This window comes from Melospiza melodia, chromosome 12, assembly GCF_035770615.1.
Source record: "Melospiza melodia melodia isolate bMelMel2 chromosome 12, bMelMel2.pri, whole genome shotgun sequence".
Classification (NCBI taxonomy): Eukaryota; Metazoa; Chordata; class Aves; order Passeriformes; family Passerellidae; genus Melospiza; species Melospiza melodia.
Window position 1 is genome coordinate 27,704,626 of NC_086205.1, and position 27,902 is coordinate 27,732,527.

The 27,902-nt window shown below is 50.4% G+C and overlaps 1 protein-coding gene across 1 annotated transcript; it reads right to left on the reverse strand.

Moving 5' to 3' along the window:
• Positions 1-148: 148 nt before the first annotated feature.
• Positions 149-27,756, reverse strand: ARHGEF26 (Rho guanine nucleotide exchange factor 26). The gene is made up of 14 exons (XM_063166376.1): positions 26,440-27,756; positions 25,021-25,057; positions 22,996-23,141; positions 19,731-19,787; positions 17,358-17,518; positions 11,620-11,772; positions 11,071-11,200; positions 9,907-9,981; positions 8,978-9,067; positions 6,035-6,189; positions 4,075-4,281; positions 2,749-2,816; positions 2,464-2,568; positions 149-1,718 (listed from the first exon to the last, which is right to left on the reverse strand). The coding sequence occupies exons 1-14, from the start codon at positions 27,754-27,756 to the stop codon at positions 1,576-1,578; spliced, it is 2,844 nt and encodes a 947-aa protein (XP_063022446.1). The 3' UTR covers positions 149-1,575.
• Positions 27,757-27,902: the final 146 nt, after the last annotated feature.

Genomic DNA, 27,902 nt, shown 5'->3' on the forward strand with positions numbered 1-27,902 from the left:
CCACCTCCCCCTTAATGGTGCCTCAGCAATGAGATGCTGTCCCAGGCACTGCTCCAAGTCCAACAGGTAAATGGGATCTATGACATGAGGTAGGACACAAGATCGTGCTATTTATCTTTACAGAACAGGAAAATGTAAAATGCCAGTGTTTACTGAAGAGATTTACTTTCTCTGACAAAAATGACATTGTCAACTGGTGGCTTTATGGCATTTAATACAAAATCAAAACTTTTTTTAGTAAGGATTTAAAAGCACTTTATTGATTGTTGTCCTATAAAATCATAGAAGTCTTTTAATTCCTGAAGAACTGTGTCCAACAATAGGAAAAAATGAAAAATGTCTTTACAAAACATTACAGCATTTTTTGAAAAACTAGGTATGAAAAATATATACAGTGCATTAAAAAAATCTGAATAAAATTAATGCCTGGATTTATACATTCAGTTATGTGTTAAACATCCACATGTATACAGTAAAATTTGTTAAAACAGTAGCAGTGTTTTTACTGTGTTAAATAAGTCTTTGTTCAATTTACAGTTTCTCTCATTACTATTCTATCAGTCCACTTATAAATTAATTTGCAAGGCTGTATAACCACTGTCACACTGTCCAGATAAGTATTTTTGTACAAAATTACTGCCTTCCTAATGTAGCTTAAGTTATTAGACCTACACATCTTTACAAACAGTTCACTCACCACTGAAATCAGCATCGTACATAAAAACCAGCAGAGGCTGGGGAAGGCAACAGAAGGAAGCCTTGGTAGTACAAGTTCTCCCCTCGTTTCTACACTGCTGAGTCAGCAGCTGGTCCTTAACACAGAGGGTTTTTCTCATCCACATCCACACTCTCCCACCTGTGTGCAGCCACCTGCCCTGAACCCTGCTCAGCCCCGAGTGCGTTTGTTCCCAGAGCAGTGAGTGCAGCTCATGTTCTCATCACCCCTGTTCTGAAGCACTGAGTGAGGCAAGACCTCAGTCGGCAGCTGAGGAAGCCACAAACAACTGCCCCACTGCCAGCACTAAATCCCTGTGACTCTGCAGCAAAATACCTGTGCTAGGAGGGAGCAGCAGCACCTGCTCTGCAGAGGGTGGTGCCTTTATCCAGCTTGCAGAAATCCTTTGCCCACAGCAGAACCTGGAGCAGTCTGAGCAGCCTCATGGAGCTGCAGAGTCCTCGTGAGGTGGTGCCAGCTGTGCCTGTGCCAGGCCAGGGCCAGCCCTGGACTTGCCCTGGAGAGGTAGGTCAGCCTTTAGAGAGGCCAGAGCTGGGCACTGGAGCTCAGGGAACACACGGCTGCTGACACAAAGGCAAGTGGCCTGTGACACAGGGCCTGGGGCTGCAGGACAGCCAGCACTGCTGAAAACAACTTCAGGTGCTCCAAAGCAGAAGGAGCAGGAGCACAAGCAGGCAGCGAGGCAGGAGCTGCAGGAGTGCCCAGCCACTGCTGCAAGCGCTGCTGCTGCTGGGGCCGGGGCTCAGCCCGGAGCTGTCAGAGCAGGGATGCCCAGTGTCCAGGTGCTGCTGGGCTGTGGCCCTGCTGTCCCCGAGCAGCCCCAGCTGGCTGAGGCACGGCTACACGTTGGTTTCCAGCCCCAGCAGGCGCCCCATGCGCTCCATGTTCTTGTCCAGGGTGGCCCTGCAGGTGATCTCCTTGGCACACTCCGAGGGGAACCAGCCCCTCTGGCCGTCCCGCAGCCGCTCCCCCTCGTACCAGCCTGCAGGGAGGGACAGCAGTGACACCTCTGCACCCACCCTGCCCTGCCCTGGGGGCACTGAGGGGCATTCTGCATCTGCCTTCACTGGGGATCATGCACCAGGTCAGGAGAGCTTTGGCAGGTGTTTGCAATCCAGCCAGACCAGGTAAAAAATAGTATGTGCAAAGCATTGCACAATTTCGCTGTCTTTTTTGTCATTCAAATATAGTTTGAAGTAATGCTATAGTACAGTGACAGAATCTCTGATTTCACAGGTAACTGAGCAACAGCAAGTTAGAATTTAGTCCCTCAAGTACTGACTTGGGCAGCACTTGGTGCTATCAGTGCCACTGTGGGCAGGTCTGGGCAAGAGCCACAGTGATCTTGGGACACAGGATCCTGTGTCAAACCTCAGCAAGCACCCTGTGCCAGAGCTGCAGCAGGAGAGCCCAGGCCACGGCACGACAGACTGGGGCTGTTTCTCTTGGACAACCCTGGCACTCGCTAGAATGTCTGAGTTCTGTGGTTTTAGACAAACTCAATTTCCTATTTGTGGACACCTCCCATGCCAATACTGGCCAGCAGCCATGTTCTACAGCTGGTTACAGCTGCTGCTTCCTTTAGAAACCTGAACCCAAATGCTCACGTTTTCCTTGGAAGTTGAACTGTTTCTCACTGCAGCCCTGTGCTAATAGGAAACACATTTTTGTAGCTGGATCCCCCTGCAGAGGTGACAAATGGCTACTGACACATAATCCTCACTCACCGTCATTCACTTTTTGATAAACCAAAACCACATCAGCGACTTGGAGAGAGAGCTCATCGGCCTGCTTGGCTGTGTACGTCCTGATGGTCTCCACCTGAGCCAGGGCTGGGGAAGGAGAGAGCCAGGCTCAGTTACACCAGTCACAGGGCTTTTACTACAACAATCACCATTCATTTAAAACATTTCCCCTCTACACCTTCCCCCATGCCTTCGGGTGGCTGCAGCCCAGCCCCAGTGAGGGCAGTGCCCTGCAGAGCACCCAGGAGCCCCAGCATTGTCACTCACTGGTCCTGTCCGTGTGCTGCCTGTCGCCGTCCTGGCCCAGCGCCGTGATCCAGCGGGCTCTGTCACTCCTGCAAAGCACAACCACGTCCCAGCTCATGTCCTGGAGAATGCTCAGCTCTGAGGCTGCCCCTGCTTCTTCCAGTGCCTCCATCTCTCCCTTCAGCCCCTGAGAGTAACCCAGCACCTGTGTATGCTCTGCCTTCTTCCCAGGGCCATAGAAAGTTCTCACCTAACACTGGTGCTTTTCTCCTTAGGACCCAATGCCACGGGAGATGGTGAAAATCTTTGGCTCAGAGAAAACATTTCAGTTTTACCTGCACAAAACTATTCTGAACTGTTTGGCCTTGGAAATTCCCCTCCCATCCTTCTCAAAAGATAAGACTATAAAAATAGGTAACTTAAAATACAGGAATTCTTTTCAGACTCTTGCTCTGAGCAATGATCAGCTGGACTGCTATTTATACTGCAAACAGCACAGAACAAATCAATAATAAGTCTGCAGAACAAAATGTCTTTTCATACAAAGCCCAGACAACTAAAAATGTCCTGCATTTTTTCCCCAATAAAATTGCATTTCCAAACAAGTCTGAATCATCTCCTGCTTTCATAATGAGATCTTTAATAGAAAGCACTGATGATCTTCAGTTCCTTTCATGGTTATTCTAAACTTTGAAAGCCAACCTAAAACTATCGATTTTTCCAGGCAGGGACATGTCTGGAGCACTCCCTTTCATGTCTCTGTCCTGCCTCCAGCTTCCCCCAGAACAAGTGAACTCTTTCAGCGCTGAGAGGCCGTGAGGAAGCTGATGGCACATGCACATCCCAGAGCAGACACTGGGTGCTGCTGCTTTCTAAGGCAGGGCACTCCTATGGCACATGCACATCCCAGAGCAAGCACAGGTTTCTAAGGCAGGGCACTCCTCAGGGCGCCCCAGAGAGAGGAGCAGAGCTGCTCCTGCTCTAACCCTGCTGCTCCATCCACCATCAGCACATCCCAGCGCCTGCTCAGGGCCCAGAGTGCTCTGGCTGTGCCTGGGACACTCGTGTGCCACAGCCTGGTGCTGTGCCTGCAGTGACAGCCCCGCGGTGACAGCCCCTGGCAGCACTGACCCTCGGCTGAGGCACCCAGCACAGGGCTGGCCCCCACAGGGACCTGCCCGAGGCACAGCTACGCTCACCTCTGCAGGCAGAGTCCCTCCCTAATCGAGGCCTTACCCAGCAGTTTAAATTACTAACCCAGAAGAAGTAACAGAAATAAATAAATAAATGAACATGTACTACTGTGGGCACAGTCAGGTGCAGAAATCCCCCAGCCGCGGTACTCACTGCGTGTCCGCTCCCAGGAGCATCTCCACCCGGTCCCCGGCGTGGTTGCAGAGCAGCAGGAGCCTGAAGAGGTGGGAGGCCGCGTTCCTGCCCATCCCCGGGGCGCTCCTGCCCGGAGAGGAGCCGGGCCCGGGCTCGTCCCCGTCGCAGGGCAGCACCAGCAGCTGCTCCCGCAGCGAGTAGCCGGTCACGTTGTAGCTCTCCTCACTGCGGGGCAGGCAGGGAACAAAAGCCGGGTCAGGGCTGGGATCCCCGCTCCCTTGGGCCGCGGGCAGCCACAGCACCGCGGAGGGGACGGCTCCTCCAGCTCCTCCCAGCCCGCACAGGGGTGAGCAGCTTCTGCCAGAGCTCTGTGTAACACAAAGCCCCAGCTGGGCTCCCAGGGCACATTTTCAGACATTTTCACCGGGGTTCTGGGAAATAAACACTGACAGCGCTTTGGGCTCTTTCTGCACAATGACTTTGTGCACTCCCAAATGACGGACACACAACATGCTTCTAATGGAACCAATTCTGCTCAGATGCCCTGAAGCAGGGCATGGGTTGACTGGGATTTGGTTTTTTAGGGTAAGTTTGGGGATTTTTGGAGGTGTATTTTTTTTTTTTAAAGAAGTCAGTTCAGTATTTTAGTCTAAATAACTCCTTAGCCAAAGGAAGAACAGGCAATCCCAGCTGGGAGTGCTGCCATCACTACATGGGAATCTTATGTCTGAAAAAGAGATGTGTCTATGCATTTATGCAATGAATAATAAATGCATTTCTTATGAATTAATCAACTAGTCTGTACATGTGCACAGCTAATCATAACAGAACCTCTTACTAATTAATCAGCAGATAAACCTCTACAAATCCTTCCCACTCCTCACTTCCATCCCACAAACCCGCTGGATCAGACTGCTGCTGCAGGGATCAAGCACAAGTAGAAGCAGTGAGTGCATTTCCCACGAGCCCTCGGGGTGAACATTGCACTGATTTGAGCCCAGGCCCTGCCCCAGCCCACAGCCAGGTCTGTGTGAGCAGGACTGGGCTGACCCTCCCTGAGCCCCTTGGCTGAGCCTGTCCTCAGGATCCAGCATCCCCACACCTGCTGCCACTGACTGCTCCTCTCAGGACACTGCATTAGTGCTTGACAAGTATTATGGCATTTTAATGATTAAAAAAAAATCAGACTGCATCTACACACAGCAGGGGCTACAAGGACAACTGGCAGAAGAAACATTCCCAATAAATTAAAATCTGGGCAGTGGGGAAAAGCAGATTATCCCTCTTGAAAGCCTTGCACACATGCCAAATCCCTGTGTCCCCCCCTGCCCAGCCTTGGGGAGCAGCCCTGTGACTGGAGAGCCCTTGGGCTCCCTCCTCTGCAGCATCTCCAGCAGGTCAGAGGCACAGCTCAGCAATGGAGCCAGGGCAGAGCCAGGGCTGGAGATGAACTCTGGTAAAGCCCCGAGTGCAGCCTCAGAAATGCCCATTTTTAGCTCCAAGTCAGGAGAGGTGTCTTGGTGCAATGTTAAGAATCTTCTGCGATTCAGCTGCTGAAGGAAAACCACAAACATTCAGCCCCAAGTCCAACAAACATTTCTGTCCATGCTGTGGATCCATGGAAACGCTGTGGGTGGGAGCAGGGCTCACCCCAGCACTGCTAATGAAATCAGGGGAGCCTCATGCTCCTGCAGTCCTGGCAAGTGTGCAGGGAAAGGACAGCCCCAACACTTCATCCTTCCCAAACTTGTCTTTGCTAGGGCATAAAGAACCATCTTTTTAATTCTTCTGACAATTTGGAATCTTAACTGTGTTTGCCAGAAGTAAATCCTGTTTAACAAGCAGTTACTTGTTATTGGTAACCCATGGCAGAGACTCAAATAACTGCTGAACTCATTCCACAGCCAGGATCACGTTAAAAGTCACTGTGATTTGAGAACTGAACACAAAACCAGTTTTATATTGGGAAAGCTCTTACCTCTTCTTCTTGGTGATGATGAGGACATCATTGAAGAGGAAGAAGTACACCTGCTGCTTAGAGGTTCTTTTGGAAAAAAGTCCAGTGTCCTCTACATATGCAGTTAATTCACCCCTTTTCACCAACCACCGAGAAGAGGAAACCAATGGAAACGGCTGCAAGGCAAGAAAATCACATTGTAATCCTTCCCAATTAAAAAAAAAATTAAAAAACAGACAACAGAGTACAATCTATTTGGGAAAAATGCTTGAAAAAACTCAAAGCTCAGAGATTACAAACACAAAGAGGTTACCAAAGTTCAAGGGACTGCATTGTTGCTACAACACACAGGTAGCAGCTGCAAATACCTGGGAATCACTGGGGCACCTGTCATTGCTGCTCATGGAAAAGAGAAATGAACAGACCTGACTGATCTGCTCCCCTGGGGCTGGAACAGGCTGTGAGAGCTCCTGAGGGCACCGAGCAAAGCCTCAGGAGTGTGTCTGCAGGGTGAGAGCAGCTCCTGAAGCACAGGGGACATGGGAGTGTCCCTGGTACCTCAGGGCTCCCCTTGGAGCAGAGGAGACACCCTCTGTGCCAGTGTCAATGGCAAAGAGGGGACATGGGAGTGTCCTCGGCACCTCAGGGCTCTCCTGGGAGCAGAGGTGACACCCTCTGTGCCAGTGTCACCGGGACAGGTGGGCAGGGTGCACAAACAAACCCTCCTCACCTGGGAGTGCAGCCTCCTTCCTTCCCCACCTCTGTGTGCTCTCCTTGGCAGCACCAAGGGAAGGCCCCCATGGCCCTGCTGTTCTCCTGAAGTGTCCCAGCTGCCTGTCAGGCTTTACTGAAAGTGCTGATGAGGGATCCTACAGCTCCTGTCTTTATCCAGCTCACGGATGGGGCAGGAGCTCCCTTTGCCCCAGCTGAGGGCCAACACCTGCAGCAGCTGCAGCAGAGGACCGGAGCTGCCTGATGTGAAGCCCTGCCTTCATGAACCCAAATCATTCCCAGCTGCAGGAGACAGAGCCTGCACGAGGCCCTTTTGTCCCTCTGGGCCAGGAAGGTGGAGGGAGGGAGATGTGGGACCGTGCTGGTCACACAGACCCTGTGAGGCTGCCCCCAGACAGACACTCCAGGCAGACCAAGGTGATGAGCACAACTGCCTGTTTCCCCTCCATTGAAGCACCTTTCACACACTTTAAACAACATCCCTTCATGCAGTTTGTCAGCTGCCTCCCCCATTCTGCATGAGTTGGCTTTTTGTCTCTGTTAATCCCTGGCCAAGCCAACTGCAGCCTGCTTGTACCTGCTGAGCCAAACCCAAACCCAGTGCTGGGACTGAGACCTCACTGCTGGAAGAACAAACACTGACTCCCTAAACAAACCCCACAGCTTCTCTTGTGCAAAAGATGCAAAATTTAGGAACAAAAACTGCTGAACCTTAATTAAAAATTGAATTCCACAGTTCAGCCATGTACACAAGCACCAGGAGGTTTGAGTCACTTCCCTTGGTTCCCATGAAGCTCTCCACAGTTACATCCAACTAAATAATAAACAAATCTCCAAAACTCTGTGAGACTGGGCAAGAACAGAAATACTTTAACTAATTTATAATGGCCATAAAACAGAATTACAGTCCCATGATGATTGGTTTACAAGCAAAAAATACTTTTAAAAGTTCTATTTGAGGATGAACAAAAAATTCCTCTAATCTGTACTCCAGATGAGTTCATCCCATTTTCCTAATTGACTCTCTTCCAGAGACAGCTTGGTTTAAGTTTTCCTGAATTGCCAAAGGAGCAAATCACATGCACCACGTCCCTGCTGCAGAAAAGAGGCTCTCAGAAGTGAAAAATGCCTTGAACCAGAGCTGGGCTCCCCTGCCCTGGGGCCTGAGGGGCTGCAGGGCTGGGGCTTGGATGCAAAATGGGAAATCTCACACAAAAGGAAGGAAAGACAAAGCCCCAGGGCAGGTGGGGTCACCCAGGAGCCACAGAGCCCGAGGGACAGAGAGGGATAAATAAGGGACAGAGGGACCCCAGACCCCGAGGCACTCCTGGGATCTGAGGGAACCTCGGAGCAGCTCAGCCCCCACACCGGGCTGGACTCATCAAGATTGGAGTCTGGTACCACCCATCAGGAAATGCTCTGGTGTCACTTGCCCAGAAGTGCTCTGTTTGTTACTGCTGTTGCTATAAGCAAATATTATTGCTATCAATTTTTAGACAATATTTGAGAATAAAAATACTTTGGACAAGTTGAAAACGTCTTTTTGGAGGCAGCATTTGCCCCAAGCCTGACCCAGGGCCTTTCAAGAGCTATGCTTTTAAAACCATGAACCAACCTCCACTCACTACATGCCTGATAATGAAATAATCTTCTGTCAAAAGAATCCCCACTGAGTAATGGTATCAGACATGAATTATAGAAATCAAAGACAGAAATGTGTTTGCAGTAAACATTGAATAGAAACAATAAATGTACTTGAACAAAGTCTAATAAACCTCCCCTACCTATGACTGGGTCTGCTGGTGTTTCCTACAAAAGACTGATAGTACAGGAAGTTTTTAATAGAAACCTGTGATATCCCACCCTTGAGGGGAAGGACAAACACCCCTGGATCCCTCCCTGGCCTGGAAGTGTTTTCCCAGGCACACCTTTCCCATCAGGTACATAAGCAAATCTGAGCAGTGAGCAGCAGCCTTTGGCCTCTCTCCTAATGCCAAAATTTTCACAGCAGTTTTATCTTTACAGCAAAGAATACTCTACACTCAGTATTTATTCAAAATCCCTTGTGCTGTAGCATCACCTTCTAACAAAATTAAAATACTTGACCAAAAGTTTTAATTTCTGTCATGCCACAACAGTTCACTTTTCCAGAATCACCGTGGGATATGACCATGCTGGTGATGCTCCCCTGTTCACTGTCCTGGCTGGTCAGGACCACGCTCCTCATCCTACCTTGATTTTGAATTCCAGCTGGGAGTTAATGGTGTACATCATCTCCGTCCTCTCCATCTTGCGGGCGCCCTCGTTGCACAGACGCACGAGCTGCAAACGGGACAGGGCTGAGCAGGGCCTGCAGCACAGGAGCCTGCTGCTGCTGGGAGGCACTGCTGGGGCACGGAGCCAGCAGGGCACAGAGGCACTGCTGGGGGACAGAGGCACTGCTGTGGGACACACCCCAACAGGGGCACTGCTGGGGCACGGAGGCAGCAGGGCACAGAGACACTGCTGGGGCACACACCCCAACAGGGGCACACAGACACACTGCTGGGGCACAGAGGCACTGCTGGGGGACAGAGACACTGCTGTGGGACTGACACCAGCAGGGCACAGAGACACTGCTGTGGGACTGACACCAGCAGGGCACAGAGACACTGCTGGGGCACAGAGACACTGCTGGGGCACACACCCCAACAGGGGCACAGAGCCAGCAGGAGCACATCCACCTCACCATGGTGTTTTCAGGGCCACAGTGACCAGGCCTGGCCCCGTAACTGCACTGCTCCCAGCTCCCCCTGACCCCAGTGATCCCACAGGAACCCCATCATTTGTGATTCTCCAGGGGGAACAAAGGTTCAGCCCCATTCTGGCTGAGCAGGGCACTGCTCTGACCCAGGCTGATGATCAGCTCCACACACACACCTTCCTCCCAGCTGGATTCACTTGCCACACTGCTCCCCCACAAACCCAGAATCACCACAGTATCATCCACTTTGGGATCCCTTCCCAAGTAGGAGGCAGTAATTCTGCACAAACCCAATCCCCAGTGCCCTTCCTTAAATACAACAATGCAGAGCCTTCAGCGCTCCTCCTGCCTGCAGTATTTGTGCATGGAAAACATCCATTTTTTCCTGGAAGTACTCAGGAATGACTTGAGAGCATACCTTGCTGACTTCCTTCAGAGCCTGCTTGCAGTTCTCATATTTTGCTGAATCCTTGGGAGTTTTCTGGCAAATAGTCTGGAACAAAACATCAGTTACTTCAGAGGACCAAGCAGCACAGACTGCAACCCACAGAGATTTCACATCTTAACTGAAATCCAGGAGCTGAATCACAGCTGTGGACTGAGATAAAGAGGGAACTCCAGTCACTCAGTCACACTGAGGAAAGCCTCCCTGCAAATGTTTGGGAACAAAGTGATGAAAAACCTCTCAAGATGAGGTTTATACAAAAAACAAAACTGAAAGAGTGGGAAATAAAATGCTAGATTTGATTGTTTAGATTATTTCAGCCAAAGAGGGGAAGGAGGTATAGGAAAAAAAAACCCAAGAAGGGGAAGGCACCCCCAGTGACACTCTGCAGGAATACTAGATTATTATTCCATTTTTTACCTAGAAACATACTGCAGAGAAGAGAGAATTCAATATCCATGAATGAACTAACTGTCCAGGTGATCAAATTACTCATTGCTCAATTTAAAAATATACAAACAAAATTATCAGTTCTGTTTGTGGCTCCCACCAGTGCTGGAATCTGAGCCCGATCACAATCTGCACTCCTGCTGGTGATCCAGCTCCTCACTTAGTCCTGGCACCTTAAGTGAAATACCCCAGCTCCTGGTGTGAATTCTGCCTGACAAACACCATGATGGCACCCCCATCACGCTGAGTCCCTGCACAGGGAGGGACAGCTCAGTGCCACTCACACACAGCTCCCTTGGGATGGAGTCCATCCTTCAGCTTCCCAGAGTATTCCCTGCCTAAGGGCCCTCACCATCCTACAGGACAGCAGGTCTTGTTTTTGAGCTGCAGGGTTCATTTCAATCCTAGCACTACATGCAATTCCTGGCCTGGTTCCTCCTGAGTTTCAGAACCATTCTGACCCTTTACTGTACAATTTCCCCACTAGAACATCCAAGTATTTAACTTGTGAATGGGGGAGCAGGAGGGCCCAGTCCCAGTCAGCAAAAAATGCAGCAGGAATCCATAATCCACAGCCCAGGAGCGCTGTAAGGGAGAAGGCAGGAAGAGACTGGAGAGACCCAGAACTGACATAATGGTAACAGTGTGAGAACAAGCAGCAGGAAAGAGGGAAGCAGGTGCTCTCACATCCATCAGCAAGGGGAGCCGAGTGACTCTCTGCATGGGGAGGATGAGGAAGGAGATCATGGGCAGGTTCCTGCAATCCTCGTGGGACTCGATCCGGGACAGCACCTCCTTAAACGCTGGGTTTGTGGCTCTGGGGGAAAGAGGATGGAAAAATTCAATGGGATGTTCTCCCAAACGATTTTGTGAGTTGCTACATTTTAAATAAACCATGATTTTATAAAAAGGAATGTGATTTTCAGGAGTCAGACCACCCCAGCCTTCAGCTTTATACTCTCAGATCCACCAGCCCCCGCACTGACGTTAAAGCTCAGGAGCTGCCACCCCTGACTGTGAGGGCAGACCCAGGTGTGCCACACAGGGAGGGCCACTGTCCCACTGTGTGACACTGAACTGACAGAGGAAGGGGAGCGTGAGCCACGACCTGGCAGGAGGAGGTGCCCAGCAGGGCCAGCCCAGCCTGGCTGGGAGCTACCCCAGACTGGGGTACCCAAAAGGTGCACCCAGAGCCCCCCAGCCCCGGGAGCCCTGCAGACGGCTCTCCATGCTCACAGCAGTCTCTGCAGGGTGCGCTGCTGGTACACCTCGTTGGTGCAGTACTTGACGTAGGGGTCGAAGGTGGAGCCCGCGTGCCTCGCCACGATGTCGCTGATGTCCTCGATGAAAATGTTGTTCTGGTGCCTGGCCTCCAGCTCTTCAAAGAACCTGGGGAGTTAACATCCACTGCTCACTTTCACATGCAAACAGCATCTTCCTCTCGCAGCATTCCCCTGACACAGCCCTGTTACCAACCCATGCCAGCTGGGCTGGCCTTGACAGGGCGAGGCCATCCCTGCTTTGGCAGGGCAGCGAGGGCAGTGCTGGCAGGACACGGCCCCAGGGCACAGGACACGGCCCCTGGCAGCTCAGCAGCAGCGCTGGCACAGCCACTTCCCACTCCCCCATGCCACAACCAAACAGCATCACTGAGCTGGTCAGACCAGAATTTCTAGAAACAGGGTTGGAAAAGAAATGAAGCGACTTCATACACACATAAACACATTTCCTCTTGCAATTAAAGGCAGCACAGCACCAGAAGTGCTCGATGGAGTACAGGTATGTGGGGCTCTGAGCCATGTGGTGGTGGAGCAGGACACGGTGCTCCTGCAGCCCTCCACCGGAACCAAACAGGGACTGGAAGCACTGAAAATGGGCACAGAACCCCAAATCCTGAGCTGGCCCTTCCCCTGACCATGCTGCTCTGACAGCTTCCCTGCTGTGTCTGTCCCACGAGTGAGTCTGGCCACTGGATGCCTCCCACTGCCTTCTGCACTCCCAGCGCTCCCAAAGCAGCAGCCCTGGTTTCCCTGGTGCCCACTGGAAATGCCCACGGCTGGGGTGGAACAGCTCACAGAGCAGCTCTGCAGGTCACCCCTCACACATGAAATGCTGCCCTGGCTGAAGCCTTTGTACACCAGCATTCACTGCAAGAACCCTCAACTCCCTGCAGGCAACAAGTTCATACAAAAATCCTCATACAGCACAGAAAATATCAAGGAAATACTCAGAACACATGAGCTCACATTAAGCTCCAATATTTTGAAATCTGCTTTATTTAATTTCAGCCCTTTATTCAATTTTTTTATCGCTAACACTGGCTCTTCAAATCTGGCACCTTTTTCAAGTGATGCCCTCCACAGTTTGCTTTACAAACACACCTCAAACACGCTAGAGGAGCAGAACAGGCTGAGCAGCAGCTGAGTGTGTGCAGCAACAGAGCTTAACTAAATTAAGGCACTCTCCAGGTGTGCTCAGAAGCAGCTGCTGCACGGGGTGGCTGCCAGGCTCTCGGTGGGTCAGCAGAGCCACCACACTCGAGTGGATTTTGGTCTGGTTTTGGGTTTTGTGGTGTTCTGACACAGGAAGTGCAGATGGACTGGCTGACTAACAGGGCTCAGCCTGCAAGCACTGGGCAGGGTTTGTTAGAGCCCTGTCACTGCAGCAGGCAGAGCCCTGAGCACCTCCTGTCCCCCACACAGCCCCTCCAGGCACAGCACATCCTGAGCTGCCACAGACCTGTCCTGTGGGCTTGGGTTCAGTGCCAGGGCCAGCCCCAAGGGGCACATAAATCATAAAATTACAGAAAAAGGAGCCTGTAAGTACGGAGCCTGCAGTGTCTCAGGAGGCACAGCAGAGCCCCATCCCACACTGGGATTTGTTTCTCTCTGCTCAGACATGTTTATGGCCGGGAGAACCTCCCACTGCTGCCAATTCACGTTGCTCAGGAAATCCAACATTTCCTGCTGTGCTATGGCACACTGACAAGGTGTTGGACCCTGCTGGGCCACAGCTTCCACCTTTACAATTTATCTGGAGCTTCATCGGTGACATCAGACAGACAGTCCCTGTAAGAACAGTAAAGACATGGGAGAGGAGAAGACAGGAAAAAAAAAGAAAAGAAAAAAGGGAAAAGAGAGACAAGCAGGAGCAGTATATCAAAGTCCCATCTCCCAATATGTCCCATAAGGAAATCCTGCATCCAAGTTTGAATCAAAAGCTATAGTTTTCCATATGCAACCTGCTAATTATTGGATACAATCAGTGAACCAGACACATCATAAACCCTTTCACTTACAATTTTAGGATAGATTCTGCCATAGAGCTCAAGACTGAGGGATGGAATGATTCCATTCAATTTAACCAACAAGGAATTTGCTGTGATGTGTGCAGCTATTTTTGCTGAATGTCAGAGGATTTACTTCAAACACGTCTTTGTTAAATCCAGGACTTTTCTGGTTAAAGTTAGATCCAATTCAGAGAAAGTCAAACAGCATTGTAGGACAGAATTTCATTTCCCTCATCTTGTCCTTACACTGTTTAAGGAACCATCCGCTCTGCAGCACTCCTGAACGCCGAGGGCCAAATTCAAAATGCAGGTTTAGCTCCAGGGTGCTGCTGGCACCAGCAGGGACAGAAACCAGGGGAGAGGCAGCAAGCAGAACTCAGCCTCTTCCCCTGGAGATAGGGGCTGTGATATGTGCAGCTGTTACCACAGTAACAACTGCCACCTTGAGATAACTTCAGAGATTTCTGATTAACCTCTCCAAATCTGAACCTTCTCATCAGGGACAGAAGCTGAACATCTGCAACATGACTGTCATTTAGGGAAGGGGAGGGGGATTTAAAATAGTGAAATAGGAAAAATAGTCTTATTTCCATAGAATCTTCATGCTGAATCAAAATAAAAAAGGGCTGGAGAGAGGGTTATTAAAGTGCAGAAGTGAAATCAGTTTGAGTTCCCACAGTCTCAGTAATGGAAGCCAACACACATTACTGCTACACACACAAATGTACACACACAAATGTAACTGGGCCTGCAGACTGAGAGCCCACAAAGCTCCTTTCACTGGGCAAGGGCCCGGCAGGAGCAGCTGGCCCTACAGCCTGTGTGCCCCCTGCGTGCCCCCTGTGCCCAGCCCAGCCCCAGGCTGTGGGAACATGAAATGGCAATGTCTGCAAGTCATGAACCCAGCACAACCAGAGTGCTCAATCCTGTCACTCTGCGACTAACAGAGTTTAAAACCTGACAGAATCTGTTAAAATGGTTTTGTCAGGATCTTTTCCTGCCAATGCTGCTCTGGTATCACAGAATCATCTGCCTTTTGCTGGTCTAATGGCAGAGAAGGCACAAATGCTAAAGCTTTCCTTCTTCCTATAAACTGGGGATGTGACCCTGCAGACCAACTGCTCCTGAAGACTAGAAAATTAGAAAAAAAATTAGAAAATTCCCTAATTTCCCTGGGACTCCTCTTTCCCCAGAGAGGCTCCTGGGGAGCTGTCTGACCTGACAGAGATTTCTCAGGCTGCATTCCTGGCTCACTCCTGGCTCAGCAGCTCCCTGGCATCCCCACAGCCCAGCCCAACAGCCCTGACCAGTGAGAGCTCCAGCACATCACACAAGGGTCAATGAGCTCCAGCTCTCTGAAGCCACCTTCCAGGAGCTCCCACAAACACACACAGCAGGTGCTACACAGGTTATTCATCCCCACTCCTCTGCCACAGACATTCCAGGGAGCTCCCAAAGGCACAGACAGTCTCTGCTCTCTGCATTCTGCTCCCAACAAAGGCAGCTTTGTTCCCCAGGAATGCCCTGTCAGGCACTACAGGCCCATCCTGGTGTTACTGGAGAGTTTCCATTAAACGTGTTCCAAGTCAAAGTTCCTAGACAGAGGCTTTAAGCAGTTTCAAATAAAAGTTTTTATGAAGTATTTTCATCAGCACAGGTTCTTCAGCTCACCAATCTTTTGTCCCAGCAACCAAAATCACTGGTAACTACACTAAAACTCAGGTTTTGTACTAGGCAAAGGCTGCTTAAAAACCAGCAGAATGGGAGAGACTCCATTTTAAAGTGAAAAGGTGGATTTTGTCACTTTGAAACCCCTTGAAAACAGAAAGCAGCAGTTTGGAGATACCAAGCTGGTATCTGGTTTAAAATCACTTCCATTGTTTACAGAAATGACGTTGCTCAAAGCCAGCACACAGTTTTGTTTTAGTTTAACAGTATTGCAAAACTTGGGAGATAAATTATGTTTTCATTTAGGTATAAAAAGGAGTTATGACTTCTGATTTTACCCCAAGTCATAAAAATCCAAGTTCTAAAACCATGAGACTTCACACACAAGAAAGAATAAGATTACAACTGTAGGCTAATGTGGTATTTTTCCATCCCTTTTTTTCCTCTCCCTCCCACTTCCTTTGAAGACTATTAAGCAAAAGGGATGTTAGAGTTCCCCTAAGAGCATTGCTCTCCCCATCCCCATTGTCCTTTACTTTCACAACTCCCACTGTGTAAGGAGCACCTGTAAAAGGAACTTTTCCTGGAAAATGAAGCCTTTGATGAGCTGCACTCCCTGACACCAGTGCCACCAGACTGGGGTGGCTCTGGGGCCACACAACCCCAGGCTCTGACAAAAGAGCTCAACTGCAAGAGACAAAGAAGGGCGGTAGGGAGGGAGAAAGGAAGGGTCCCCAGCCAAACCCAAACATTCTCCTGCTCTGTAGCTCCTGCACTGGGTTTGCACTTGACACAGCACATCAGCCTCCAAAAAACAAGGTCTTGCTGCTGCATGAACTTCAGAAGACAAAAGTCAAACTGCTGCACAACAGATGTTAAATTCCACAGACTTTGTGGTGTCTCAGAGAAAAAAGCCAAGAAATGACTTTACTGTGACTGGGGACATGGCCCTTCACAAGTTTCACCAAGGTAAATGAGGGTTTAATGCTAAAGAATTCACAAAGGGGACAAAAGAAGGGGGAGCAAAATAAAAAACCATTCAGAATCCTTGTTCAACCCTCAGCCCTTTTCTGAAAGGAGCCCAATATTTCTCTGTTCCACAAGTAAAGAGATCCATGTAAAGCTGTACAGAGCCACAGCTGTGAGCACTCAGTACCTTCACCAGCCACTGCAGCCACTGTGCTCACTGCAGACTGCAAATCAGGGACAGGAAAAGCAACACAGACAGTCTGATGCTTTAGTTATGTGGAATACATAATCCACCTGCTGCTGTGAACAGAACAAATTGCAAGGAAGCCAAGCCACTTCCAGTAACTTTGTGAAAGAGAGTGTGAAGTACTCTGAGAGCACATACATATGCATGTCCTGGATTAAATAACACTGGCAGTAATTACCAGCCGGCAACAAGACTCCTCAGCACTTGTATCTTGTAAGATCTGCCATTTCCTCCTCTCTAGGCACTATCTGCCGTGTCTGTTTGCCTGGCTGCAGACTGAAGGAATGTGCCCCAAAGCAGCAGAGCAGTGATGCCCATGGCAGCAGAGCCAGGCCCTGGTGCTCACACAGGCGTGAGTGACAGTCCCAGAGCACAGCACACCTCAGGACAGCACCTCTGCACCACCTGGCACCAGCCAGCTCTGCAGGGCAAGCATGGAACTCCAGCTCCAGCTCAACAGCTCAGCAGGGCACACTGAGCTTCATCTGATGCCCTGCAAGGAGCAGGTCTGAATGCCTGAGCAGCATTTAGCCCACAACTGCTCACATCTGAAGGATGCTGATTCCCACTATGATTCACTCTGTGGTTCCCTTCCCTCCCATTTTCAGAGACACCAATCCCAGCCCAGCCCTGCTCACACTGCTGTGCAGATCTCTGCCACTTGCACTTCCCACCTGCAAACCAGCAGGAGTTTGGGAAGAAATGCTCACCACTAAAATGGATAACTCAGCATCCAAAGAGAAACCTGCTGCTATGCTTAAGGATGCACAGCTCTGGTAAGTACAGAAATGCCACACTCACTTTTTGCTTGCTTCATAAACATCCGTGATGTTGGAGAAGAGGTGGTGGCTCTCTGTTTTGGTCATTGTGAGGCTCAGTTCCCTGGAATTTTTAAACATCCGGATCAGAATCTCCAGGCTCAGCAAATAGGAGTGCTCAGAAGATATCACCTCAAATATTGCCTGCAAAGTGAAGGGGGAAATAAGAGACTTACTAGTGACTGGGCTTTTTTCCTTAAAAAAAAAAGAAAATGTTGAGCAGGAGTGCAAAGCAAAGTTTTGGATGTAAGCTAGAGATTATGACTTAAATATTCATCTCTATAATAGTTGCATCATGAATTATAAATAAGTTATTTAATACTAGGAAAAAAAGTCTTTGTTAACAAGTATATATTCAGAGTTTTCAATGCAACTGCAAACAGGAGACGGAAGAGAATTCAACACAGGTGTGACCCCAAGAGCACAGCAGTGAGGCTGGAGGGAGCAGGCTGAGGTCCCTGGTGGAGCTCTTCCCAGGCTGGGAACAAAGTCACCAGCACAGCAGGAACGGGGCAGACACTCTGCTCCTGGTGTGCAAGGCAGGCAGAGAGAATCACCTGACCCTGAGCCCAACACATTGTGGAGAACAAAATCCAGAGCAGGGTGCCTGACACACGGCCAGGGGCTGGGGCAGCTCCCTGGTGCCTGCTGGGCACTGCTGGGGGCACCTGGAGCCACACTGGGGCTCCTCTGCACAGAGCAGGGCCGGGGGACGTGTGAACCCCAAGGACAGTTACGCTCTCGGGGGGCAATGGGCACCCTGCAGCTGCTACACACACACACGGGACCTCAGGCTTGCAAGGAAACACCTACTGAAAATAGGTCAAACCAGTCTGAGACACGTTTTCTTTAGCCAAAAAATGCACAGATACCCATCTCACTAACAGATTCTGAAAGATGGGATGTGTATGAAGACAGGACATGGACATTAATCAAGGCAGAAGACAAATATATTTTTCTGCAGTGATAATGTATATAACTATAAAATAATCTAATAGGCTCAAAAAAGCAATTCAAAGAACGGATAAAGAATACATGATAAAAGGCAGTTTAAAAGAAATACAGCAAAAGCATGAATTGGTAATGTACCTACAGCTTAAAAATATTTATTTAGGCTCCCACTGAAAGAACTGGCCTCTAAAATTCAAATTAAAAACCCTCAGGCATGAAAAAAATTTTTGGTAACATTGAAGACTTTACATTTAAAAGGAATCCAAAGAACTTGTTCTTTTTGAAAGGATGCAAGTATGGCTCCAGGAAACACTGACTAAGGGCTCCTAAAGGATATCACTGAAATACATGCCTTGTCTCAAAAGCTTCCCAGCAGGAGGAGGCTGAGCCATATCCTGAAGAGGAAAGAAGGCACTGGGGCAGATTGGTAATGCTGCAGGGCTCCTAGCCAAGCCTGGCTTGCTGGGGAAGGACACACCTGGGGAGGAGCTGCAGGGACACAGCTGCCCTGGCCAGGCTTGGCAAGCTCCCCTTCCCTGGGACACAGCCCTGCAGGGAGGAACGGGGGCACAGCACAGGGACAGCACACAGGAGCAAAGGGGACAGGGAAAGTGGATGGAGAGGACACAGGAGCAAAGGGGACAGGGAAAATGGATGGAGAGGACACAGGGAACAAAGGGACAAGGAAAATGGATGGAGAGGACACAAGGAGCAAAGGGACAAGGAAAGTGGATGGAGAGGACACAAGGAGCAAAGGGGACAAGGAAAATGGATGGAGAGGACACAAGGAGCAAAGGGACAAGGAAAATGGATGGAGAGGACACAAGGAGCAAAGGGACAAGGAAAGTGGATGGAGAGGACACAAGGAGAAAGGGACAAGGAAAGTGGATGGAGAGGACGCAGGAGCAAAGGGGACAAGGAAAGTGGATGGAGAGGACACAGGGAACAAAGGGCAGAGAGAGAACAGACAAGCACCCTGATGCTGCTGCTGCCATCAGGGAGCTCCTGCCCTGCTGCAGGGCTCAGGGACCAGCTGGGCTCCAGCAGGCACACCCCGTGCCCAGCACTGCCCACAGGGGTAGGTACAGCTCTGTAAAAGCTGCTCTTTGCTCCCCACTGCTATGGAAACTCCTGTGCCACATTTCCTTCCCCTCTGGGAGCCGGAGTCCCTGTCACCCCTTCCCTGGCACAGCAGCGACCCTGGTGCTGCCAGGCTGGAGCAGCCCAGGAGCCCCTGGCACGGACACAGGCACCTCAGCACACTCTGGGCTCATTTTTTCTCCCTGGGGAGAGAGGAGACTTCACTGGAGAGCAGGAAGGCAAGCAATGAACTCTTATCAACAACCAGAGCTCTGAGGCAGGCATGCAGTGCAGCCCTGAGCAGCAGCCCCAAAACACAGAGTACCTCCTGTCTCTTCCTTTCCTCCTGGCTGATGGCTTCTGACAGGCCGTTCTTCTTCACCTGAGAAGACAAATCAATCGATGTTTTAATACCTTTTGTGGGAAAATGGGATTAAAAAGAGAGACAGGACTATCAAAACCTAGAAAGCAAAGCACCAAGGAGGGCCTGGCTCTACAGGAGTTTTAAACACAGGACTCAGATCAGGAGGGACACCAGGGCAAGGGAAAAGAAAGGGCACAGCACCACACATGTGGAAAGCCCTGCTCTCTTTGTGGAGCAGAGGCACATCACAGACACCAGACCCACACCCATTTCTGTCAGTCTTCTCCTAATATGCTACCACCAACAGCTTTCTCTTCTTGCTCCACCTGCTCCCTGGCATTTTAAAGGATATATTATTCCTCATTTTACTCCTGCACAGCAGGCCCCACAACGCTGGGCAGCAGGAATAAGGAGGTGCCACACTCTGGTCTGCACACCAAAGCACAGTCACAGGTAAATGCCTGTGGAAGTTACAGCAACATTCCAGTGTGGGAGCCACCAGCCTACGGAACACAACTCCCAGACCCCCACAGCACCACGAGCAGACACTTCTGGATGCTGAGCAAGAGCTAATTAGATGGCTTTTTATTTAACAATTAAAGTACATCTTAATCAGGAGCCTGAAAGCTTCAGAGCATTCCTGAGGAAGTGCAATGGCACTGAAAGGTGCAATGTAACTTTTTTCTGGATGCCGTGGAAGAGTTTTCTAAAAATACACAGCACAGGAAATAGCTAGGAACACATCCCCCAGATTTCAGTGCTCCCTGTTAACACAGACAGTGCCAGAGTGCAGGGAGCTCCATGGGCACCTGCTGAACTCCTGCTCCAAACTGCAGCTGGCACACACGGGTGTGTCCCACTAAGTACACAGCAATTCAGGGCACATGAACTCACAGCCAAGGGCCCAGCCTGACACTCCCCACCAACAGCAACACTTCCAAAAGACAGAGACCCAGATATGGAGACTGCTCTGGCCATTTCTGCCAAAGAAAATTCAATACCTAATTTTGATGTGTCCAAAATGTTTAAGCTGAAGTAATCTAAAAAAACATCACATGTGTGATACTAAGCAAACAAACTTCATTTAAGCTAAGAATATGATCAGAAGGAATGGAAGAAGCCCAACATCACTGCTACCAACACTGGACTGGCTTCTCCTCAGCAATGACTGATTCAACCATGGAGGTGAGAAGCAAGGGATGAGAGGAGGACAGGTGAACTCCATTCAGGGACAAAAAGTGCCTTCAAAATGAGGAGGTGCTGAAAGGGGGAACTCAACAGGAATCTACTAAGTGGCTGCACCACAGCCAAAGTGACCACAAGCCCTTTCGTACAGGGAGAGAAAGGTGCAGACATCAGCCCTGAAGGCCCCAGAGAGTCACACCAGGGGTCTGGGCTGGTACCACGGAGGGGAGGCAGCCCTGGGCAGTGACCTGTGGGTGGGAGTGGCTCCCTAAAGCCACTCACAGCACCTGAATTTTACATGAATGAGAAACCAGTCACATCTGAGATCAACATGTGTGAATTCACTTCAGGAAGACAGAAACACCCTTTTTATCACTGTTCTCATGAAGAATCTGAGCACTCCGTACCTGAAGGGCACTACCCTCAGGCACAGCGTGGTGGGAGCTGCAGCACTGCCAGGGCAGCCTCCTGCAGACAGAGGGGATCCTCTGCCCCTGCCCTCACTTTCCCAGCACAGGCACTGCTCACAAACACCACAGGCATTCTCCTCCTCCTTTCCTAGCATGTGCTGAAACCCAGGACTGACATTTTCCAGCTGACTTCCTGCAACAACTCCAGACTCACTTTTCAACTTCTTAATACACATTGACAGCATGTAATTTTTCCAGAGTTATAAACACAGTCACTATGAGTCTCACATTCCCAGATTTTGTTTTCTCCATGCACCACCTTCTCCCATATAATCCCCAGTTCCAATTTTGCAAATCAAATACAGACAGTGCACAAGTTTGTGTGTGAGGAGCAGTAAAGAACAAGCTGGTTTCTGTAAGTGAAGCACAGCACAGTTCTCCTCCTGAGATGGTCCTCATGCTATTTCTGTCTCAAAGCAAATTAGTGTTTTGAAATTATCATTATTATTACTAAATAGCGTTCCTTCCAAAATACCTCAGCTGTTGAACATTTAACTGCTAGTTTGCCCAGAAGGCAGAAAAAACAATTTGACTTCATTATAAACACTTTTTTTTTTGCAACATGAAGCCAATGAACTGTATTTTAAGTATCTGATTGTTGGAAAAAGAAAATTAATGCACGTATTTACAAAACCACATTGTCCTGCCTTCATTATAATTACTGAATCAGAGATATTAATCTTTCAATACTTTCAAGTGCAAAGGATCATCAGCATCTGTAAGACAGCTCTGCTAATCAGACCATCTAACCAGCCTTTGGGGTGCTCCCTGAGGCTTAATCCCTCATTTATTGGGATATACAGAGCTGATGGTCAAATACTCCAGCTGATCTTGTCATGGCATAATCTCTCTAATGCCTGAGATGAGCATCTACAACATCCTACAAGTTACATTAACAAAAAACAACCCCAAACCCTTCATTATAGGGATATCCCTCCAGAAGGCACAGAAATGGTCCAGAATTTTTATGGTTCCTTCAGTCCCAAAATCCCATGTACGGGAAAGAGCTGTGGCAGCAGCAGCTGCTGTCAGTGATCTGTCAGGTTATGAGCAGGGAAGGCAGTGAGACTGCAGCCCTGAGCAGAAGAGCTGAATTCACTTTGTTTAACGATGCTGCCCTGCCAAGGCCCTGCAGACACTTCCCAGCCTGTGCAAGGGACAGCACAGCACCACCAGCTCTGCTCTGCACTTCTCAAAACGCTTTCTATTAAACATCTGCACTCCAGCCAGCCTAAGAGCTGCTGTGCAGTGATACAGAACAATTCAGCAGAAACTTGTTTGAAACTAACTGAAGCCTTTCTTTAGTATAATTCACCCTTTTAGTGAACTCACACAACTCTTTTTTAAATGAATCAGTAAAGTTGTGTCTTTGCCAAGTACAGGACTCTAAAATGAACTTGGTTTCATTGTTTTTTATGTGAAACAAAGACCAGTAACTGACTGGGACCTCCACGTCGTTGTTATAAAGTGACAAAGATGATGACAAATTTCAGCCAAAAACTCCAGCAGCGAGTAAGAGAAGACTTTGCTTCAACCCACCCTGAGATGCTGTCTCTGGCCATACAACTCACCACAGAGAGCTGGCTCCACGTCGACCTCAGGGGCTTATAGTGAAAAACAACCTTGTCATCCAACTTCTGCTCTTGGGGCTCAGACTCTTCATCAGAATCTATGTCCAGAGCTTTTTCCTTATAGTTCTGATATAATACAGCATTTTCTGTCAAATAACAACAGTATTTCAGTCATTGCTAGAAAGTTAGTTTAGTTGGTCTCATAAAAATTTAAACTAACATTTAAACAATGGAAGAAACCAAAGTGTCACTGTGCTGCTCACACTCCACGAGACAAAGATAGCAACTGATTTGGGCTGGACAATGGTGCAGTACAGTGACAATGGATCACTGTACCCAAAGATCCTCCCAGACCGAATTAAAGAACAGATGTGGCCTTTGTCAAGAAAAAAAAATAGCAAACAATTTTTTCTTCCTTGGTTTGCTGTACCCAGTTCTGTAATTAACCAGCAATTAGAAAACAGGATTGTGTGTCAGTGGAGCAGCCACTGAGTGCAGGTCTCACTATTTTCATGTCCAGGAAAAGCACACTGCCCAGGCCAACCCTTCTTCTGTCAACTCTGAATACTGTCTTCACATTTCACTGTTTCCCAGTTTCAGAGATCTGAGGTCAGAACTATTCCAAATAGAAAGTTAAAAGACAAAGCCTGTCTGAGTAAGCAGGAGACCTATGAACCTTCAGACCAAATACCCTCCTGGTGTATTTGAGTTGTGCCATCATTAATTGAGAACTATCAGTGGCAAAGGAACACAGGCATGGAGCGCTCCCATTGCTTCCCAACCTCCCTGGCCACACACCCCTGGCAACAGCAATGAGCAAGGACAGAAATTCTACACCACAAAAACCCACAGGCCAACTCAGCCATTAAGCAGGCAGGCTCTGAAAGGTACTTTTAGATGGGCCAGGCTTTGGATAACATCCAATCTTCCCCTACAAGAGAAGGGGGAACTGAAGTGGAAGTTTGGCTGCTCCAGGCAGGGCCCCAACTCCTGCAGCCCCTCACCTGGCTGGGTGGGTCTGTCCCACCTGCTCAGACCAGGTGTGGCCCTTGGAGCAGCTTTGGGGAAGGGCCTGTCGAGTTTACACACTTTTAACTGAGGAAACTGTCACAGCAACTCAATTGTGGGAGGCATTCCAGAGAACGTTATTAGCTGGTATCACCCCAGACAGACGGGACCATTGAAGAGAATCCAGAAAACATCATCAGGAGATAGCGTGAGAAGAGATAAAAATAAAGAGTAGGAAAGGGGATGATGCAAAGAGAACACAGTGGGAAGCTCTGAAAACAGAAACAAGAGGAAGGTAACACAGCTGAGATGACCTCAAAGAGGCATTAAAAGGGGAAAAGCCACGAGAGTAGCAGTTATTACAACAGAACTTCTGTGGACTTATCATAGATGTTTTCTTGTTGAAGTATCAGGAAAAGCAGCAAACTTGGCAAACCCAGAATTAACAAGTACCACAAAAATACAGCTCCACAGACAGTGTTTTCCTGACACTTACATCTGAAGCCTAAGCAGCAAGAAATGAAAATGCTTACAGAGCCCAAGGGCTGAGCCCAGCACCCCGAGCTGATGAGAAGGCACAAACAGCTGTGTGACCCCCCAGCCCAGGGTAACGACTCAGGTGTGTGCTGCAGGGAGGGCCCAAACCCCTGATGGATCAAATGTCCTGCACCTGGGCACAGCCCCAGAACAGGCAGGAGGGCAGTCCCACCTGGAGGAGCTAACTGTGGAACTGCACAGAGCTGTCAGGGCTGAGCCAAACACAGCTCCGGTTTGGGGAGGGACAGGAGCTTATGCGGAAAAGAAGCCCTTGACACACCTTTTTTAGTCTGTCACTTCATAGTCTTTAAAATAGCCCTAAGGCAGGTCTAATGCCAAAATTATAGTCCCAAATCTCAGCTGCATTACTGAAAAAGAAGGTACTGAGTCTCTGACTCCGTACAAAGGAAGTGAGCAAAACGATCCTGAAGATCATTTCCCCTGGGAGTTATTAGCAAGTCTGGACAGAACAGGACTCACCTTCCCCATCAAACGTCCCTTGTCCTTTCAGCATCTTCTGCAGGTAATTTTAAGAGAAAAGAGAGATATGTTAGAAGGAGGAGAATGCAAAATAATCACAGTAACAAGAATGTCTGTTTTATTCAAGACTTGGGCACCAAATCAACAGGGCCTAATCTGTAAACTTCATGTGTTGGACAAGAGTTCAGTAAAAACAATTGTGTCACAAGAGAAAGTGAAAAGCTACACTAGTTTCATTTCTCTCATGCCTTGTTTAGATGTATTTTCCCTGTGTTTCAAAAACAGACTGCACTGGCTGGAGAGGGGTTCAGTGAACTCGGCTCATCCCTCTGTCCCAGGGCTGTCTGCGGAGGCGCAGCACTGAGAGGCTGCCCTTCCCCTCTGCAAACAAAACCACTCTGAGCACTGTGTAAAGGAGCCTTCTGAGAGCACAACAAACCCCTGAAATAAAACAGCTGCTCTCGTGCAACAAGTCCCAGGGCCAAGAGTCTATTTCATAAAACACCACTTGCAGAGAACTCTGTGAGGACAACACAGTTTCATGTCGTCCTATCTTAAACTTAACTCACTGTTTTAAGTCTACTACCAAACCAAACACACTCTGCAGCTGTTGACAAATTCATCAATTTCTATTTCGCTGTTTGCAGTGTTTTCACAGAAGCATCCACTACCGTAATTTCAAACTGGCTGAAAACTGCTTTAAAGCTGATAATTATTTTAAAAGCTACAGCATCAGCTCTTGGATGTACTTCATTACACAGAAATCTGTGAATACATTTCATACAGTAACAAGTTATATCTAAAATAAGGAAATACAATATTACATTATGATAAGTGAAAGAACACTATCAGTATGTCTTTACAATTTAATACATTAACATTCAATGTAACTCTACTACAGAATTCCTAGGGATTACAACCAAGATTTAAAAACAGGCATGCTGCTTTTACTTTCAGGCATTAAAACACCTAAAGTGATTTCTATCAATTTAAAAATCACTCAGCGATTTTAAAAAGTACTTTAAAGGTAATGTCTCAGAGAAGTGAGGGAGGAAGTTCATTTTTCTGTCGCTATTCTAGCACACAGACTTTATTAAGACAATGTCCCTTTTTTTTCCTGTTTACTCCTTTCTGGGGGACAGGTTTTAAGCCCGTGGTTCAGTTGTGAAAGCTGAAGAATCCAGCAGGAAAGGCGAGCAAGAGGCAGCTAGCAAAGGCTCTGAACCTCCTGGGTTTCAACAGAGCCTTCCATCTCCAAGACCTCACTTGGAAAACAGCACTTTTAAAACTCACAGTCACATGAAAAGTTTTGCGTTAGCAAAAAAGCAATCTGAAAACTCCCAGCATTTATGGGAAATGCAGGATCAGCAGGGCCACACTCCCACGGAGCCAACACCTTCACCTATCAGCACACCTTACCTTTATCCTCCCCAGGCTCGAGAACTTCTCCTTATCTTCAACCACCGCTTTCAGGATGGGCTGGGACATTCTGTTCTTCTTCTTGCAGTTGGCGGAGCCGTCCAGGTCCACGCCGCTGACCACGGCCCGGCGGTAGGACGTGGAGCGGAGCCCGCGCCGCAGCGCGCCCGGGCCGCCCTCGGGCTCGTCCTCGGGGTCGCTGCCCAGGGCCGGCCGGGGGGTCTCCACCAGGCTGCGCGCCTTGAGGCCCCGCTCGTGGCCCTGGGCGCGGCCCGCGGGCCGGCTCTCGGCCAGGCTGCGGGGGATCAGCTGCTGCGAGCCCACCCTGCGCGCCGCGGGGCTGTGCGTGCTCAGCAGCGCGGGGGGCTCCGCGCCCGCCACGGCCGATCCGCTCCCCAGGGACACCACCGGCTCCTCCGGGGGCCCGGCAGCCCGGCCGCGTCCAGAGGATCCTCCCGGCTCCTGCGGGGGCCCGGCAGCCCGGCCGTTCCTAGGGGATCCTCCCGGCTCCTGCGGGGGCCCGGCAGCCCGGCCGTTCCTAGGGGATCCTCCCGGCTCCTGCGGGGGCCCGGCAGCCCGGCCGTTCCTAGGGGATCCTCCCGGCTCCTGCGGGGGCCCGGCAGCCCGGCCGTTCCTAGGGGATCCTCCCGGCTCCTCCGGGGGCCCGGCAGCCCGGCCGTTCCTAGGGGATCCTCCCGGCTCCTCCGGGGGCCCGGCAGCCCGGCCGTTCCTAGGGGATCCTCCCGGCTCCTGCGGGGGCCCGGCAGCCCGGGGGCCGCGCCCGGGGAGCACAACCGGCTCCTGCGGGGGCCCGGCAGCCCGGCCGCGCCCGGGAGATCCTCCCGGCTCCTCCGGGGGCTCACCAACCCGGGGGCACGGTGGGGGCTGAGCGCTGGCTCCGAACACGATCCGCTCCTGCTGCGGGGCCAGCGCGGGCAGCCCCGCTGTCCTGGGCGGCCGCGGCCGGCGGCCCTGCCCGCTGCCCGGCGGGGAGACGGTGCCGTTGGCGGTCGAACCGACGGGGCCGTCCGGTGACAGGGCGAGCAGCCGGGAGCGCCGCTCCGGGGACAGCGCGGGGGAGCCCGGCGGCCGCACGGTCCCGTTGGACACCGATCCCATGGCGGGGCCGCCGGTGCCGGCGGGCTGAGTCACGGGGAAGGCGCACCTGTCCTCCACGGGGAAGTCGGTGACGAGCACTCCGCTGGGGCTCTGGTACGACTGCGGCCGCGGCTTGCTCCAGGCGAGCGGCAGCGGGCGGGGGGTCGCTCGCCGCCTCCAGCGCGGCGCGGCGGGGCCCGCCGGGGGCTGCCCGTCCATCGCCGCCCGCCCGGCGCCGCTCGCCAGGGAGGCGGGCGCGGAGCGCGGCTCGTCCGCCGCCACAGCCCCGCCGGGCGCGGGGCCAGCGCGGGCCGGGCCGGCCGGGGAGGGCCGGGCAGAGCCGCACCGCCCCACCTGCGGCTCGG

What these genes read in the sequence shown, in the direction of transcription:
- ARHGEF26 (XM_063166376.1), bottom strand. Translation starts at nt 27,756, where the DNA reads ATGGACGGGCAGCCCCCGGCGGGCCCCGCCGCGCCGCGCTGGAGGCGG. An exon ending in ATCATCACCAAGAAGAAGAG is followed by an intron (nt 4,282 to 6,034) that starts GTAAGAGCTTTC and finishes CCTGCCCCGCAG; the next exon opens with TGAGGAGAGCTACAACGTGA. An exon ending in CTCCTGGGAGCGGACACGCA is followed by an intron (nt 2,817 to 4,074) that starts GTGAGTACCGCG and finishes TGTGCTTTGCAG; the next exon opens with GAGTGACAGAGCCCGCTGGA.